The 18,171-nt window shown below is 48.6% G+C and overlaps 1 protein-coding gene across 1 annotated transcript; it reads left to right on the top strand.

Moving 5' to 3' along the window:
- The first annotated feature begins 547 nt into the window (after nt 1–547).
- Nucleotides 548–15,539, top strand: SCNN1D (sodium channel epithelial 1 subunit delta). Its single transcript, XM_044445306.1, has 12 exons — nt 548–879; nt 1,701–1,926; nt 3,864–4,057; nt 7,639–7,742; nt 10,104–10,267; nt 10,783–10,881; nt 10,997–11,114; nt 11,370–11,448; nt 12,184–12,241; nt 12,650–12,705; nt 13,571–13,646; nt 15,126–15,539. Exons 1-12 carry the CDS (start codon nt 548–550, stop codon nt 15,537–15,539), a joined length of 1,920 nt encoding a protein of 639 aa, XP_044301241.1.
- Nucleotides 15,540–18,171: the final 2,632 nt, after the last annotated feature.

The following is an 18,171-nucleotide window of genomic DNA, read 5'->3' on the forward strand; positions in this document are numbered from 1 at the left end:
CGGCATCATGATTCAGATGTTCCTGCTGGAATTTGGGAAGCGAGGAAGCAATGCCTTGTGAAGCAGATGCTGCCAGCCAGCCATTCCTTTGGGCGATGCGATTGGACCCGTGTCTCTATATAGGACTGGGGGTAGGAGAGGTGCTCCTCAAGCGATGCATAAAAAGCCAAGAGCAACACATTACAAAGCTGGTACAGGCGGTTCACTAAGGCCTCCGCTTGCAAGATCTCAAGGTTTGCTCTCCTTTATCACCCAGAAGGACCCTTTCCCTTACCAGGATCTGCTCTGGGAACGTCTTCCATTTCAGTCTAGTCTGCCTTGCAGCCTGGAGGACCATGCCATGGCCAAAGACGTTGTGAATGAGCACAGATTGTGCCAAGATGGCCCAGTATGGAATGGAACTTCCCGAAGGGAGGCCTGGGTGACAGACTGGCTGGAAGATCAGAGGGCAAGCCCTGTTTAGCAGTTGAGACACCCTGCAAGGCTTGGTCGCGGGGCTCCTCGTCCACCCTAACGCAGAATCCCAAACTCATTGCAGGTTTAGAAAATGGAGGAGGACGCGGCAAAAGAGAAGGAATCAGAAACCAGAGAGGAAGACATTGCTCTCATTGAGTTCTACAGCGGCTTCAAGGACCTCTTTGAGTTCTTCTGCCTGAACACCACCATCCATGGAACCATCCGCCTGGTGTGCTCCAGCCGCAACAAGATGAAGACAGTGTTCTGGGCGCTCCTCTTCCTCGCCAGCTTCGCCATGTTGTACTGGCAGTTTGCACTCCTGTTCAACCAGTACTGGGCCTACCCGGTCGTCATGGCCATGTCCGTTCACTCAGAGCCGAAGATGTTTCCCGCCGTCACCATCTGCAACCTGAACCCCTACAGGTAGGGGGTTTTATTCCGGAGCTTCCTTTGGAAACTTGGGGATTTGGAAAGTATGGGAGGCATGGAATATGAAGAACCCACCTGGGTGATGGGAGGGACTAAACTGGGTCAGGAACTCAGCTGAGAATGGGGTGGAGAGCCATGGTGCATGCAGGTGATTCGGTAGCTGTCTTTGTGAATATGGTCACCCTTTTCTAGTTATTACACCCTGTTATTAAACACTGTTTTCCCCTCCTGCCACCATTATATTCCTTGTAATAATGTCATCTCCTCCTCCTCCTCTTCCTCCGATTAGCTATATTGCTAATCCCAGCCAATCAGGGACCACAGCAGTCAGGGCGATGTCATAGACCTGATAGCCAGACAGGTCTTTTTATGTGCTGACACCCCCCTGAAGATAATAAACAAATCCAGCTGATTATGAGCTCCACCCTTCCTTGAACAAGTCACAAGGGCAGCCCAGCCAATCAGGGACAAAGTCGTGAATGGGATACCAACACATTACATAGAGTGCAAGCATGGCTCTGTGCGGGCAGGAAGGACAGAGAATCCGGAACAGGTGTGGGGATTTCAGACTTATCCTACGATCTACGAATAAACAGGGCTGAAGAGAGGGATACCGACCGGGAGTTCAGGGAGTCGAGATGCATCTCTCGGTTCTGCACGTTGGTTCCCCTCTGAGGCCTTTTAGGTAAGATGCCCAGGGCTTGTTGCTGAAGGATTCGAGAACTGACTATTGGGTGGCGTTCGGTAGAGTTCCTTTTGCTAGGGACTTCGCTTCACTCCGGTATCCCAAACTGCCGTTTCTCTCCTTTCCACAGAATCCATCAAGTCAGTAAAGACATGGCCAAGCTGGATAAGCTGGCCAGGGAAACAGTGTATCTTTTGTACGGCTTCAACGTTCCACAGTCGGCTTTGGAAGATGACGCCAGCGTCAGCCTGGAGGAGAATTCGAACCGAGGGCCCAGCCAGGACAACAGCTCCAAGTTCCACCTGGATCGAAGCATCGCCCTCGTGAGGATGGGAGGGAAAGTCGGCTTCCGGCTGGTAAGAAGAACCAGGCTTCTCATGGCCATTTTTAGTGGCCCTTTGTGATGAATCCAGGCACATCTTAGAAACATAGAAACAGAGTGAGTCAGAGGGGTCTCCCGAGCCATCTAGTCTGACCTCCGGAGACATTTCGCAGCTGAGCTCCGAGCAGGTGCGCTCCAAATGAGCTTAAAAGGAGCGCTTCGCATCTTAGCCACCAGGAGACTGAGGGGACCACCTAGAATCCATAGGATCGCACTTTCAGGATCCAAGCCTGTGCTTCTGAAATAGCCTCTCCCAATCGGGTGCCCCATCAGATGCATTAGAGTACAATTCCCAGCATGCTGGCTGGGGATGATGGGCACTGTAACCAAGCACACCAGGCGGGCATCTGGTTTGGAGAGGTTGCTTCAGAGATCCTCTTCCCCCTCTTTGCCGTTTGCAGTTTCATTCCAGCAGCGAGGCACCGATCTCCTCTTTGTTTCCTTTTTAAACCACACGACTCAGCAGTTTTCCACCCATGACTCAGTCCGTCATGTGACATCCTCTCCTCTTTAATTCTTGCTCTCCTTCGGCAGCCTCAGTTCCTCAGCTTCCTTGCAGTTGCAAGAAATGAACTACCATTAAGCAATGGCAATTAAGAGCAACCCAGGAACTGAGGACATCTTTGCCTGGGGTTTCAGTGGAACAGCACAATAGATATTAATGAAATGCACAATGCCTTGTCATGTTCGCACAGCAAAAAAGGCCCACAAGTCCCAGGGGATATACAAACATGCGAAGGATCGCACTGTAAATGCAAAATTCTCATGTGTTTGTTGCAGGGATGGGTGAATCTATTTTGCGGGGTTTTAATCTCTTTTTGCCGTGCTCCTCAGCACATTTTGCATGCAAAAGCAGGTCTGGAGGTATTTGCAATACCAGCATTATAAAGCTGCTTGGAGCAAAACACCCACAGCTTTTGATGAAAGACTCATGAATTTAGTACTAGAGTGATGTGGGGCTTTTTGCTCGCGCAGAATATTGTGACTATCACATAGAGGACAAACCAGACCGTACGCTGCCCCTAGGCAGCAACAATCTAAAATACCTGAAAATCCAAAGAACCAAGCTTGTTGATTGTCCTGAAAGTCAAAGGAAGAGAAATTCCATAGGACTTACAAGAAATCCTCAAAGCACTTGCAAATTTGTTGCTTGGGAATCCTATGACACTGGCTTCCAGATTTCTCTCTGGATTCCAAACGGTCTAATGTTGCAGTGTAATCCTATACAATGATACCTTGGCTCACAAACATAGAAACAGAGTGAGTCAGAAGGGGTCTCCCGGGCCATCTAGTCTGACCCCCAGCTCCAAAATCGGGTTGCGAACAGACATTTCAGAAAAAAATTGCCTTAGGTCACGAACGCCGCATCGGGTGAAGATCATGATCACGCTCATGCCGGGAAGACGGGTGCGATTGCGGTTGTGCTCGGGGCGGAGGGGAGATGGCCGTGATCTTCGTTGTTCTTTGTCACTTTCTGTCAAATTTTTGTGATGAAAAAATGGTTACAGAACGGATTAACCTTATTTACATGGAAACTGATGGGGAAATTTGACTTGGCTCACGACCAATTTGGGTCGGGACCAGAGTCGTGGAACGGATTAAGTTCGTGAGCCGAGGTACCACTGCACAAGTCTGCTCAGAAGGGTGCCCGTTTAATTCAAAGGAACTTGAATTGAATGGGTAAAGGACTGGAGTGTTAGCTGGTGAAGCCGGGACCAAAGCTTTCCTCCACTGTTCTGGTGGGGGGAGAGACGGGGGGGGGGGGGTCCCCAAATGGTCTTCAGAGCACTATTTATACCTTGGCAAGGGTTTATCTTCTTGTGCTTTTTGGTGCAGCCTGATAAGACCTTCTATTATCATTCCTTGAGATGCAAACCATTTTTCCAACCCCTGATCCTCTGCCTCCTTCAGTGCAATGCAACGGGAGGGGCGTGTTTCAACAAAGTGTATTCCTCTGGAGTGGATGCCGTCCGGGAATGGTACCGTTTCCACTACATGAACATCATGTCCCAAATCCCGCCCATCATCGACGTTTCCCTCGAGAAGGACCACATCAGTGACTTGGTCTACTCTTGCCAGTATGACGGAGAGCCCTGCCGACCCAGGTAACCAGCTTGTCCACTCACTGTGCCTGCCTGCATGCTAGTAAAATGAGTGGATGGATCCCTCTGTGGATTGACATTCTCTAGTCCCCCTATTCAGATCACATCGTCAGCAATCAGCTATCACTCTTAAACCAAACCAGCCAAGTTTCTAGATCTCATGATCATGAGCAGTGGATTTGAGCAACCAGAAGTTGTTTCATTCTCTTTCTTTGGCCTGAAGCACCCACACTTGCCTGCCCACCCACACAAACAAAATCATTCCATTTCAGTTATTTTAAGGGTTGTCTTGCAACAAAAATCACCGTCAGAAAATGACTGTGATGTAATTACGTGTGTGCATCACGTAATCGCTTCTCTACATGTCTGTGCACATCACGAACGGAAGGGAGGGGATTTGGGGGACTATCCAACACTGCCTGACCACTGGTGGTGAACAGGGGATTTGGCACTTAAGGGCGAAATGCTCAATTCCCCAACACAGCATGTTAAGAGAACTGGCTGTTCTGACCCGGAAAGGATCCTTTCTGTTGGTTTCATTTTTTTACTTTTTTCTGACATTCTAAATTCTGAATTCCCTCCTGAATGACCAAATCGACGGAGGCACAGAGGCCTGTCGGACATTTCCCTTGGAAATGAAAAAACACCGCCAGAAATTAAAAATGCCACGAGAGATATCCTAGCGTCCGGGAAACAAGGGCCAGGTAATCCAGTGGCATGCACTTAAATGGACCACTTTAAAACCCCCTTGCTGGAACATCTTCAGTCGCTCCTTTGAAAGCTGGCCTCTCCGTGCATCCCGCCCATTTCAGTCTCGGTCTCAGGGTGTTGGCCCTTGTCTCCCACTGGGATAATTTGGGGATGCAGATGGGGAATTTCCTTCGGGTTGCCCAGATTCCACCTGGCTCGGCAGCCCTTAGGGTAAAGAGCAACTGAAGCCAATTTCGGTGCCACCCAGCTCTGGCCAGTTTGCCTCTGATGGCGGCCGTGTGCCGAGAACAATCAGATAAACCCTAAAGCCGGAGCGCACCTGATTAGATAAGCTTAGACGCTTGGCTGGGAGCAGTTCTGCAGGGCAAACTGCAGGTGAGCTGGGAGGGCGCGAGAGCCGCTGGGAACTCAGCCAGCCTGATCCTACAGGTGAAGCCCCAACCTGGTGCTTGCGTCACAGGGCATGTGGCGGGCAGCTCCGAGCGCATGCAGGCATTCCTTCCACCCCCTGCCTTAGGGTGTCCACCTCTGGCTGCCGTCTTCTCCTTTTCTTGCTGTTTGCTGCCCTGAACGGCGGCCAAGGAATTTTCCAAATCAGTCACTCTCCCCGGGTCCATCCACTCAGGATACTGCTCCCACAGCAGCCCAGCAGCATGATAGGAGTGTGGCAGCACCCTCTCACCCATGCTCCCCAGCAAGTGGTGTACATAGGTAGACTGCCCCGATCCTGGAGGTGGCATGTGGCCAGCAGGGCTAATAGCCACTAAAGCCATTTCCTCCACGGATCTGAACCTGGAGGTAGGAGATGGTCATGAGGACTCGTAGCCTTGGATAGCCTCCCGCTCCAGGATTGTCCGTCCCCCTTTGAATGCCATCCAAATTCAACTATGCACTGTGCAGCGTGCTGAAGGCATCTTAAAGCCCTCAGGATTGGTAGGAATCGGTGCCCTGTCCCATGGGAAAGTGACTTACACCCCAAATTCGCTGGCCATCAGGACATACTTACAAATGTCCAAACTTGTGGGTTTTTTTTTTTTAATGAATGTTTTGGAAAGTGGACCTTTTCGCAATTTATTCTAAGGGGGAATGTGTCCATTTTGGGGTGCTGCCATTTTTTTTTAACCTGCTGCTTGTTCTGCAAAAGCCATACTTTCCTACTGGAACGAACCGAAGAAAGACTGCAAGTTGACAGGGGAAGCAGCGTGTCAGGAGGGTATTCAGGGAACCCGAATTATCATAAATAGGATGCATTTTTCCATCCCTCCTTGAGGACCAACGGCTTCCACCTGCTTTAACTCTGAAGCCACAGAAGTCATGGCTTATCTAAACAAACAGAATTGGTCTTGGCCTGTACAGCAAACATTCACAAGACCTTTTGCCTGCAAGATCTCTAGCACCAAAAGATCCCGCTGCTTTGTCCTAACCAACTAACGACCCTTCACTTGGATTCTGTGCAATGGATAACCTTCAATCATGGCACAATTGTGGCACAGCTCACCATCCTTCCCACCAGCCTTATCTCGTTTGCATAATACACGGTGTAACTGGACCGCTTGTTCTTTCAGGGCAGTAATGGCAGGATATGCCAGCTTCTACCTGCAACCATTGCCAAATAAGCCACAAAGGAACTAACCACAAAGGGTCATCAAAATGTGTGCCCAACGTATAGAAAACCTGAGCAAACATTTGCTCAAGTGTTATCAGGGCAAATTTTGAGTACTCCGCAGCTCCTGGAAGTTCCGTACAGTCTCTGGAGATGTTTCACCATTCGTTTGTTAATCTGTTCTCCCGCTGAGTCAGGATGACATCACTCCAAGTACAATTTGCTGGGCCGTGCTATGTAATATAGGACCAGGGTCATGTGTGCATGCGCTTTTGAAATATTTGGGCATGGTTTGGCTTGAATCCTGTTTAAGTTTTCTATTTTTATCCCACGTCTTGGTAAAGAAAGAGAGAGGCTTTTCAAAATGCAGCTTGCATCAGTCCAAGACAGAGACCCACAGAAATGCTGTAGAAGTCGTGCGTTGTGCAAAAGCAGGGGGAGAACATTTCTCTGTTGCTTCCAGACTTACAAGGCCTATCGATGCCTTCTCCTCCGTCTGATGGCGTTCACAATGGACAGTTTGTCAATCAGACAAGAGGGCTTAGCAGCTATTTGTCTGTCTGTCTGCCAGTCTGTCTTGTCCTATCTTGAGCGTTCAGGACAGCCGATCCTTTTCTGGTAGTTTGCACCCAGGACCTATATCCGTCCAAAATTGCAGGCAGAGTGCTCTTGTTTGGGATGCCAGCCAGCCAGCCATGCCCATTTTCAAGCACTCCATTCCATTCCTCTGGTTTTCCATGCTACTCACCGGCATTGTGGAGTCACAGAGCATCTCCAGTTGCTGTTTGATGTCCTCACCTGCTTTTAGGCCTTTGTAGTTCTCCATTCCTTTGGGTTTCCCAAAGTTGCTGATACCTCCTTTCTGGATGGTGACATTTTGGTGGCTTTAGGATCCACATTCAATGCGTGAACTCAGTGCTGTACACCAAAGGGCAGGGACAAGAATCTCTGGATTTTTTTGTTCCAAGAACTCCATCCAGCCTCCGATCCTTAGGAGAGGCACTTCAGCCTCTTCGAACAGGGAAGATGCATGGAAAGCCCAGAAAAACATCAAATATTTGGGGGAAAGGGGGTGAGGTTAGGAGAAGGCGCACACCTATGGAGGAATCGGTGGGGGAACGCACAGGGTCACGGCCGCAAGCTGAGATTGGTGTCAGAATCTACACGAGGATTGGAAACAACCAGGAAATGCTTATATTTGATTCTGACTCGCTCTGATTTCTCCCTCCATCCCTTCCTTTTTCCCCCTCTCCTCCTCTTTTTACTGCAGTGATACTGAGCACTTCCATCATCCTGTCTATGGGAGTTGCTACACTTTTAACAAGAACGGAACAGACAACTTCTGGAAAGCGTACAAGCCAGGAATCATTTATGGTACGTTCGGAGAAAGAAACAAGCTACAAGAAGCAATAGTCAATGCTCTATAGCAGTGGTGGCGAACCTGCGGCTCGTGTGCCACACTGGGCACGCAGAGCCCTCTCCGTCGGCACGCGGGCCCAGTCGCCCCAGCATCGCCCCAGCAGCCGAGCATCGGATGGCAGCGCACACAGGGGCCATGCGCATGCTCGGACAGGAGTAGTGGCACCAGGCGATGATGTCACGAGTTGTGACTCATTAGCCGCGACTCGTCTGAGCTTTTGCATGGCCGGTCAGTGAACTGCCAAGGATATGCACTTGCACTGGCTGTGAGTTGTTTTTTCTCAACTAAAACCTCAGTTTGCAGGTTTTGTTGCAGTGTTGGCACTTTGTGATAAATCAGTGGGATTTGGGTCGCAGTTTGGGCACTCGGTCTCTAAAAGGCTCACCATCACTGCCCTATAGAATTAGATGGTGCGAATATCATAATTTTTAAAATATTCCAGACCTTGGAGACTTCAGCTGGCGTGCATCTCACCAAATGCTCACAGCAAAGGACAACGCTGTCAGAAACACACCCATTCTTCACAGGCTGGGTTTTTCTGGGAGGGAGGCGAGAGCCATCAGCTCTCTGGATTTGAGTAGGGCTCCGAAGCTGAAAGCTGATTAGGACACGACTGTGGAAGGCAGAAAATGTTAGGATAGAATGCATGAGCTGTTCTTTCCCTCCAATCCTACACAGAAAAATCCCTCCCCCTTTTAATTACATTTACACCCCATTCCTCCCCGCCCCCCACTCACAAGGAGCTGGTTTACAAAATCCTCCTATTTCATCCTCACAACAACCCTGTGAGGAACGCCAGGTCGAGAGTCTGTGTCTGGCCCAACATCACCCAGCGAACTTCCTGAGCAAGCGGGGCTTAGAACTGAGGTCTTCCAGGTCCCAGTCCTTCGTTTTAACCTTCCTGCCACACTGCCCCTCCAGACAAACCTCTGTGTAAAGGAGATTCGAGAATAAAACCCCAGATTTTAAAAATGGTTGTGCAGGGTTAATTGTGGGTCTCAAACCAGATCAAATCCAGGGTGCCGGGGGAAAGGGTGGCATCTTTTCCATCCGGGGCATCCTTTCTTCTTGCTCCGAATTAGCACGTACACAGCCCTTTGCCCTGCAAAAGGAAAATATCCAGGCATCATATGGGTACCAGCATGCTTTTAAGCACAGAAAATAAAGCCCTGAGGACTGATGTTAATCGGAGAAATGAGCCTGGTGCAAAGGCACCTTCATCATCGCACCATCCCCTAAGATGCAGATGTAGTGAAGGACAGAGCAAACTTTGCTATGAAAGGCATGTTTGACCCCAGAGAAGGACAGGTGAAACGGGAGACGATCTTTACAGGCCTGGAACCTGATTTTTGCTTCTATTTATTGGTTGCTTCAGGCACAGGGATGGGGATACTATAAAAAGAGGAAGAAATTAGGGGTGGGCAGATTCTTGCTTGGGAGATCTGCTTTTTTCTCTTTTAACTTGAATTCACTGAGCTTCCCCAGGTGCGGTGGCGATTCATGGGAAAGAGACTATTCCTTGACACACCCTCATACAACAGGCGAACAGGAAGAGACAAATCTAGATCTGAATTAATACAGATCAGAGATTCTTAGTTTCCAGTACCTGAACTGAGCCTGTTTTTTCCCAGAAATACAGATAGTGGCATAACTGTTCCCATTCGTTAATCGTTTGTATGTCCCTGTTTTCCCCTCTTGCAAGGAATTCCAGGTGGCTTACGCAGGTCTCTCCATTTTATCCTCACAACAACCCTGTGAGGTGGGTGAGGCTGAGAGTGTGACCGGCCCAAAGTCACCCGGAGAGATCCATGTTGGAGTGGGGACTCGAACCCGGATCTCCAGCCCTCTAAGCACATTGCCACACTGGTTTTTCTGTCTAATTTAGAAGAGGCGAGGGGAAAGCCTTTTAAAACATCAGTTGTACTTCTTCTAAACACCCAGATTGCTTTCAGTGCAATGCAACGCGGAAAAGCTCTCCAGAAAATGTTAACTTGCACACCAATCCTCGTTCCTGCATCCCCACCAGACAGACATTGATTTAACCTTTTCAGCAAAATGTCTCCCAGATCAGCTGATGCTCCTTTCATATGAAAGGAGCAGCCTCCCACAGCCTGCCAGGGCCCTTTCCAGATGTGTTGGATTGCAACTCCCATCAGCCCCACCAGCATGGCCAGAAGTCGGGGTGCTGGGGGTTGTAGTCCGAAAGGTCTGGCAAGCCCCAAGCTGGGAAAGGGAGATCGGAGCCTTCCCACACCTCGGACGTTGTTGCCCCAGGTTTCTATGAGGCTAATCCTGACACCTCTTTTCGCCCCCAGGCCTGTCTCTGATCCTCAAAGTGGAGCAGAAGGACCACATCCCCTTGCTGTCCACTGAGGCCGGCGTGAAAGTGATGATCCACAAGCACAACCAGACGCCGTTCCTGGAGCACGAAGGATTCGACATCCGCCCGGGGATTAAAAGCACCATCGGCATCAAGCAGGTGAGGCGTGCAGGGGCTTTGGGTGGGACCCTCAGCAAAGCAATGAGGATGGAGGGGGCTTTGGGGCTGAAGAGTGGGCCAAAATGCTTAAAATAAACCCTCGTGGCCTTGAATCCTGGCTTTTCAAAGCAGTGGAGGAGCTAAGGCCAAAACTTGGAGCCTAAGCCCATCGGTCCGCAGTCTGGGTGGGGAGAAATGGCAGCGCAGTTTGCAGCAGTGGGTGGGTGACTCCTGCACCATCGGGTGCCTTATCCATGGCAGCTTTTCCTTTCCACTTCACGGGAACTATCCAAGCTGCATGCCCAAGAGAAGCTCGCCCCCTTGCAGCACCACGGAGAGCTCCCTGAAAGCTCAGAATACAGGGCACAACAGATAAGATGCCCTGAAGATCACATAAAACTCCCACAGACCAGCTGGGATTATTCAGCGGGGTGTCCAAGTCACCCTATTGGCCTGGCACAGATTCTGACCCATGCAAGCCTCCAATACATTCTTTTTTTCCTTCCCCAAACCAGGATGAGGTGACTCGGTTAGGTGGTGTTTATGGAGAATGCACCGACGACGGGGCAAACGTGAACGTCAAACTCATCTACAACAGCTCTTACACTCTGCAGGTACAGCAGAAACAGCCGTTCCCCCTGCACCCCTCAAAAGCTGGTCCAAAGGACATTGGCTTTGGTGCTTCCAGGGCTTCACAGGCGTCCTCTTCCTTTCTTCTCATCCCCACAGGCTTGTCTGCACTCCTGCTTCCAAACTAAGATGATTGAAAATTGCGGCTGTGGGTATTACTACTACCCTCTTCCCTCGGGGGCAGAATACTGCAACTATAACAAGCATCCAGCCTGGGGTAAGAGAGACACGTGGGGAAGAGACACGCAACCCACTGTAGGGCCCTCCGTCTTGGAGCTGAAAGTCCCCCCCCCCCCGCACGACTTGGTTCATTTGAACCAGTGGCTCGAGAGTGGGCAGGAGATCCATCAAACTCCTATGAGCCGGATTTGCCCTTCCGGGACATCCCTCTTGGGGTGAGGCAGCGAGGAGGAGCTTGGACTCCAGGTGTGGGTGCAGCCTCCTCGTGATCCTGCCCTCTTTTCTCCTCTAGGACACTGTTTCTACCTGCTCTATAACCAGCTCGCCCACCACCAGCTCAGCTGCTTCGACGACTGTCCTAAGAGATGCAAGTGAGTAAGGACGGTATTTGCACCCACCTGAACGGGAGGTGGTTGGGCCTCGGTTGGCAGGGAGACCTGCCTGTTCACTTACTGGTCCTCTCAGTTACTCTCTCCCAATAGCCCCCCAAGTTATTCATCCCTGCAACAGATCCTGCAGGTACACACACACTTCAGAGTGTCCCTGCCGCTTTGGCACCCCCACCCCACCTCCGAGCAGGTGTACAGCTTTCCCTGCCAGGTACCAGCAGAAACCAGGTGTGCTGAGCCCTGAGCACGGACAGGCCAGCTTCTGCAACAGCCCCAGCTTCCTACACTGAATTTTTCAAGCTCAAGGGAAAGGATCCATGTTTATATTAATAAAGAAAGCAGAAACATTCCAACACCTCCAATTGGGACAATTTTTTCCAGATAAATGGGAGGGGAGCCTAATTTTAAAAAGGAAGACAGGTCAATCGATGGATGAAGGAGAAGGGGGGAAGAAATGGAAATTAGTGGTGGGTTCAAAAACAAATGTGTGTGTCATTTCTGGCATAAAGGCAGGAGGAAACTAAACTTAGCTGGCGGCAGGGGAAAAATCACACACACTTCTATTTGCAAAATGGAATTCTTTGGACTTTCCCGAAACTACAGTTCCAAAGATATTTCTGGGGGCGACTTAGAATCATTCAGTGCAAATGGCACTAGAAACAGGCTAGATTTTGAGCATTGTGCTTGCAGTTAATGGTGGTTCCATCTTTTTGGCAGGGAAACGTCTTACAAACTTTCAGCAGGATATGCAAAGTGGCCGTCGACCAAATCGGAGGTAAATATGAAGCCTAGCGAGAACAAGTTCCAAGACAGAAAGGATACTGTCTCTTAGCTCTCCCTACAACTCCCATCCCCAGTTATCTCACTCGGTTCCTGCATCACCAACACACCAGGGAAATTCCCAAGGCATGATTGACACCAATTAAGCACTTCCTGGGTAATGAGCGTTTTTGTGGGCACAATGTCCACTTCCTTTGAAAAATGAGCTTCCACTCCGTCGTGATAGTTTAATGCTGACAACTCACAGCAGCACATTTAAGCAGAGCTTATTTGCCCCATCTCACCTCCACCTGGCACCAGTTCCACCTCCATGGCGCCATTCTGGCTCCTTCGTCCCCCATCGCTCGCTTCCTCACAGGCATTTCTGCACTTCCTGATTTCAATTCCTTGCCTTTTATTTCAGAACTGGATTCATAAAGCTCTCCTGGCACAAAACAGTTACAACACGACAAGTGACAGGTTAGTCGCTCTTCTTAATATATATATATATATATATATATATATATATATATATATATAAAGAATATATATATTCTAATAATATATATATTATTAGAAAGTCGCCCTTCTTCCCACCCCTACCACACACTTTCTACCCCTTTTTGTTGCATTTTATCTGTTTCACTAAAATCTCTATATGTTTGGGCAGTGTTTGTACCAGCTTGAACTAACACAGTCTTCCAAAAATCTCCATCACATTTGCTGGGAGGCAGAAATGGGAAAGGGAGAGGATGGATTGATTTTGCAGAATTCATATACTGGGCAACAAAGAAATGTCTCTGGCCAATGTACAGTATACATACTTAAACACTAGACGAAGAAAGGTTTTTGTGTGCGTGTGTATACATGCATACGGTATAAAAATGCTCTTATTCCTCAAGCCAACACTGACACAAAATAAGAGTTAACCTCAAAAGAGTATCAAAAGGCAGGGAGACAGATGCTCAGAAACATTTAGAAACAGAGACAGTGGAAGGAAGCAGTTCTTCCAATTCCTCCAGGACAAAAACAGATGTTCTAATGGGGTATTTGGATTCCCCATTAGCAGTGCGAGTTGTTGGCATTTTCCTAAAGTGTTCACATGTTGACATCCTGGCTGCCATTTTGTGACCTCCATAATGCTCTTGGCCTATTGTCACCCCTGCTGTTATATGTATGTATTGTGTATGTATGTGCATTGTGCCACCAATGAAAAAAAGGCAGAGTTGTCTGCTAGCGGCCTCCGTTTTGTAAGGAAAGGTGTTGAGAAAAGAAAAGGAACTCTCAGAAAAAAGTATTTGGTGAAAAATTACCCCTGCTCTAAACTGCCTTTTCTGTCTTTCAGGAAAGATATCGCCAAGGTGACTATCTTCTATGAGCAATTAAACTACAATTCCTGGGATGAATCACCGGAGTACACCGTGAGTTAGAGATTCTTCTTGCTTTTAGTTCTATATTTTGAGTTATTGGGGTTGTTCCAACCATGTCCCTTCCTCCAAAGAAGCTAGTCCAGTTGGTGTGGGGAGAAGCACAATGCAATGGGCCCCATCCAGGCAAAGTTAGTTGCATTTTGGTCCCACCAAAATCAGTGGGAAAGAAGATGCTTTTTAAACCAGCCCCAGAGAGCTCTGGGGGTTGGGTGGTACCGAAAGGTAAGGTGTGGAATGTAGCTCAGACCTAGACAGCAGCAATCCAAGACACTTTCTTCAGAGTAAGCCCAATGGAGCATAAGAACGTCAGAAGAGCCCTGCCGGATTGGGCCCGCGATCCATTCTGTTCACCCCACAGCCGACTAGCTGCCCACAGGAAACCCACAAGCAGTTCATGGGGGCACGGCACCTTCCCACCCCTGTTCCCCAGCAGCTGGTGCACTGAGCCATACTGCCCCTGATCTTGGAGGTGGCCATCAAGGCTAGTAGCCCATGGTTAGCCTTCTCCTCCAGGAAATGGTCCACTCCCTTTTCCAAGCTGTCCAAATCAGGGGAGGGGAGGGGAGGGGAATTTCAGTTTACTCTGCTTCGGGGAAAGCTGTCCTCCTTGGACCTGTCCTGAATCTCCACCCATCGGCCTCCCAGGATGACCCCTTTGGGTTCTGGCAGGGTCTTCCCTCTCCACGTCTCCACAGCAGGCATCATCTGATGCACCTCTCTCCCTGCTCTTGCAAGCTCTCCTCTCTTGCAAGCGAAACAACCCCAGCTAAGCAACAGGGCTCCATACATCCGAGCAGATACTCAGCCACCTTTAAAGGTGGGAGCCTCCCATCACAGGACACAGAATTCAGGACACGATGCTGCAGCTGAGCCGTAAAAACACCTGCCGATCTAGACCCAACCTGATTAAAAATGACACTAAACAGAACCGTTGCACAAGAAATAAAATCAAGCTCAGCACAAGGCAATCAAAGAACATGGGAAAGAGCCCAAAGTGAAACAGAAAGAAAATATAACATGGCAGATAATGAAACAATTGCCCCAAACACAAGTATCTTACAACAATTGCTCTCCAGGGAAGCAAAGCAGGAATTCCTCAAGTATCAGTGACGGCCCACACACCAAGGACTCGCTGCTGCCTCTCGGCTTAGCTGCAACTCTCATAGGAACTGGGGGTGGGTGGGGGGGGGGACCTGCCTTTTCCAGCCAATCGTCTATTTTCTCCTGTCGTAATATAATCCATCATGGGATGGCTTGATCTTATATAATGCGGAGCAGCCTTGATCAGGCTGACAAAAGAACTGCTTCTGGACGAGAACTTGTGGGTTGGGGGTGGTTGTTTCTTGCCCACACGGTTGCCTGGTTGTCTGGCCTCTCTCTGAGGATGTGGTTATGGGTGGGTGCCTACAGTTTGGACTTATCTGCGGCACGGACCACTCACCCTAAGATCTATCTCTGGCTTTTGTCTAGGTGACTCTAATCATGTCTCTCATGGGGAGTCAATGGAGCCTCTGGTTTGGGTCCTCCGTGCTCTCCGTGGTTGAGATGTTTGAGCTCCTTGTGGACATCACCATCTTGACCCTTATCTTCTTGTACCGGCGGGTCACGGCCAAGAAGAAGCACAAGATGTCGCACCCTCCTCCCGTCCCCAGTGTGAGCTTGACCTTGGAGAAATATCGAAGCGTGGAAGAAGGACTGGCCACAGACCAGGCCACTCACAGGACTTGGGCCAACGGTGACCGTGGCTCCTCTGTACAAACGGGTGAGCTCCCTCCGTACTCAAAATATAAGAAGTACCAGGTCCCAGAGCTGTACACGTCCGTGGTGCTTCATGGATTTAAACCACGAGAAGAGGGTGGTGTTGATATGGGGCCCAACCGCTAACCAAGTCTTGAAGAGTCAAGAGAAGCAGCATGAGAACCGCTGGACCCGGTCTTCACAACCACACCACGTGGGTTTCTTGAGGACAGTTGTACCTGGGGGCATCGCAGCCGGTAGGGGACATGGCTCACCTCTGACCTTGGGAATGTCAGCCCAAAAGTACAGGATGGGTGGGTGGTGACACCCAAGGGAAAGTGGAGTCTGTTCTTCCCCCCTTTCCTCTTTCCAACCTCCCCGGGCGCTCCTGTTGCCAACCGGAAGGCACTGAGAGCTGAGCAAGTGCCTCATGGCATGAACTTTGGGTGTCACGACATGAGCTGAGTCATGGAGATCAAAGATCCACCAGTCCGCACAGGTGCTGTGAGCCGCTTGGGTCCCGGGCCCTTTTTATCGCATCATTCCTTCTCTGGCTGGATCGGTTTTGTTTCCATGTTTGTCTGACCTGTGGCCTCCTTTCAAGAAGCAGGTGCTCTGTTGAGAAGTCTGCTTTTCGAGATGAGAAGAGCATGCCATTCCTGGCAGGTGTCCAGTTCCCTATAAAAAAGGAACTCTTAAGCTTTCTGTAGAACTCTCCCGAGGAAACCAGATTCGACTGGGCACCCCGGGACAAACAGATCTGATCACCAGCATTTCACCGTTGCCCCGAGTTAAACGTTAAACACATTAAAAATATCTGTAAGCAGACATTTATGAGCAAATGTTCTGTACTGTCTGTGATCATGCTATCTTTGGGATCCCAGAAGGATGCAGAAACACATGATCTAAGCTGCTCAAGATATCTCTTCTGTTTGATAAGGAACACGTTTTAGTTTGAACTCACCCATAAAACCGGTAGTAAAAAGCGGGTTTTAATGGTGTTTGTGTTGTTCCTCTTTTAAAAACCAAAGTGCTCTGGGTTTATTTTCAGAGTTGTCCAGGCAGGAGAGGCAAAACAAAATAACCAGGACCTAGCATGGTGGTGAAAACTGAATGCATGTCCAGCCCATTGATTTTCCTGGGACCACCTGTCTTTAATCCTCAGAGCCCCTTTCAGGCAAGCGTGCAATAGAAGCTTCTAGGCTGGCTGGACAACACTTTTTTTGAAAGTCAGTGTTATGGCCCTTCTAAAGCTTTGATCAGTGATTTCGAAGCCAGTCCTGCTAAATATCAAGTTCCAAATTAAATGATTTTACATACCCCCCACCACCCACCCAAAACCTTAAATCCCACAGTTGGGTGCAGTTATTTTAAAATCAAAATCTGTGTGGTGGGCATTGTTTTGAAAGCAATATCTGAGACGAGGGCTACTTAGTTCTTGTCTCCAAATTTGTCCCAGTTCTCCAAGGATACAGACCGACAAAAGGTTTTTTGTTTGGCAGAAAAGAGCAGGGCTGGATCTTTCACAAGAAATTTGATAATTGAGTCACAAAATCACTCTGTTTTGAGGGCCCATTCAGACATGCTCATTACTGGTTGACTTCTTTCCCCTGATGAAGCCTCTGGCCACGAGATTCACATGCACTTTCACTATAATTGGATATATCCTGTCTTGAAATATCTGTATTAATAAATATCCAATTATATTAAGATGCTCATTATCTCCATCCAGATTTTGCTGGAACTGAAAAAGCAGCATCCGTGAACAAGAAGGAGGCATCAGGTGACTGGGGGAATCCCAAATTTAGCAGAAAATATATATGCACACATACTTTTTAGGAGAAATATTCCTCAGGTTGTTGGGGTGGAGGTAGAGAGACCCCCAAATCTACCGAGTGAGCAAATGTTTGCTCGTAATCCTAAAGATTAACTGAATGTCTGCAGGGGGACAAAAAACCAAGGAGCAGGATAAATAATATGGAGTATCTGGACATTGTACACTGAAACATTTTGTTGTGGTTCAGTCATTTAACTGAAACCCATCTTCCGTTGAGGTTCCAGAAACATAGCAAGAACTCTGCAGAATCCTACCAAAGGTCCACCAATGTCCAAGGTCCTGTTTCCAACAACAGCCCACCGAAAAGGCCAGAAGCTGGGCATGCACACCACAAAATCCCCCTGCTGTTGTTTGTCCTCTAGATCTGGTTTTCAGAGGTACACTGCCCTCGAACATGGAAGCTTTACAATATGCCGGTCATCCAGTAATGAGCATCTCTCTCCCGATTGGCCCATGTATCGTTGTTTCAGTAAGAAACTTGTTACAATCATGGTATCGTATCTATGCATTAAATATGTACTGTATTCCCTCCATCATCTTTTCTCTTGTTTCACTTTGTTAGACTTGGATGCAATGTAATGTGAACATCTGACTGTAATTTATTGGGATTGTATGGGTGAGCGAAAGAGATGTGTGTATACAGGCTTGGAATCTAACTTAATTTATTTGGCTGTACTATTTCCCCAAATTTTGATGGTTAAGAAGAAATGAACCGATGCTAAAATGCTCTAACATGCTACAGATTGTTTTTCATATTGGTTTCATCTCGTACTTGGGATTTGAAAGTCTTCAGGATATGGTGGAGGTTTTCTTCTCAGGAAGAAAGTGGAATGGAGACCATTTTCGTTTGTTGCTGCTCGGGTTAATAATCCGTTGCATGACGAAGCTAGACAGAGAAATCTGTCAAATGCATTTTGCGTGGGTTGTCTTTTCTCTACTGCT

The sequence above is a fragment of the Varanus komodoensis genome, unplaced genomic scaffold (genome assembly GCF_004798865.1).
Source record: "Varanus komodoensis strain SLA01 unplaced genomic scaffold, ASM479886v1 scaffold48, whole genome shotgun sequence".
NCBI classification, from domain to species: Eukaryota; Metazoa; Chordata; class Lepidosauria; order Squamata; family Varanidae; genus Varanus; species Varanus komodoensis.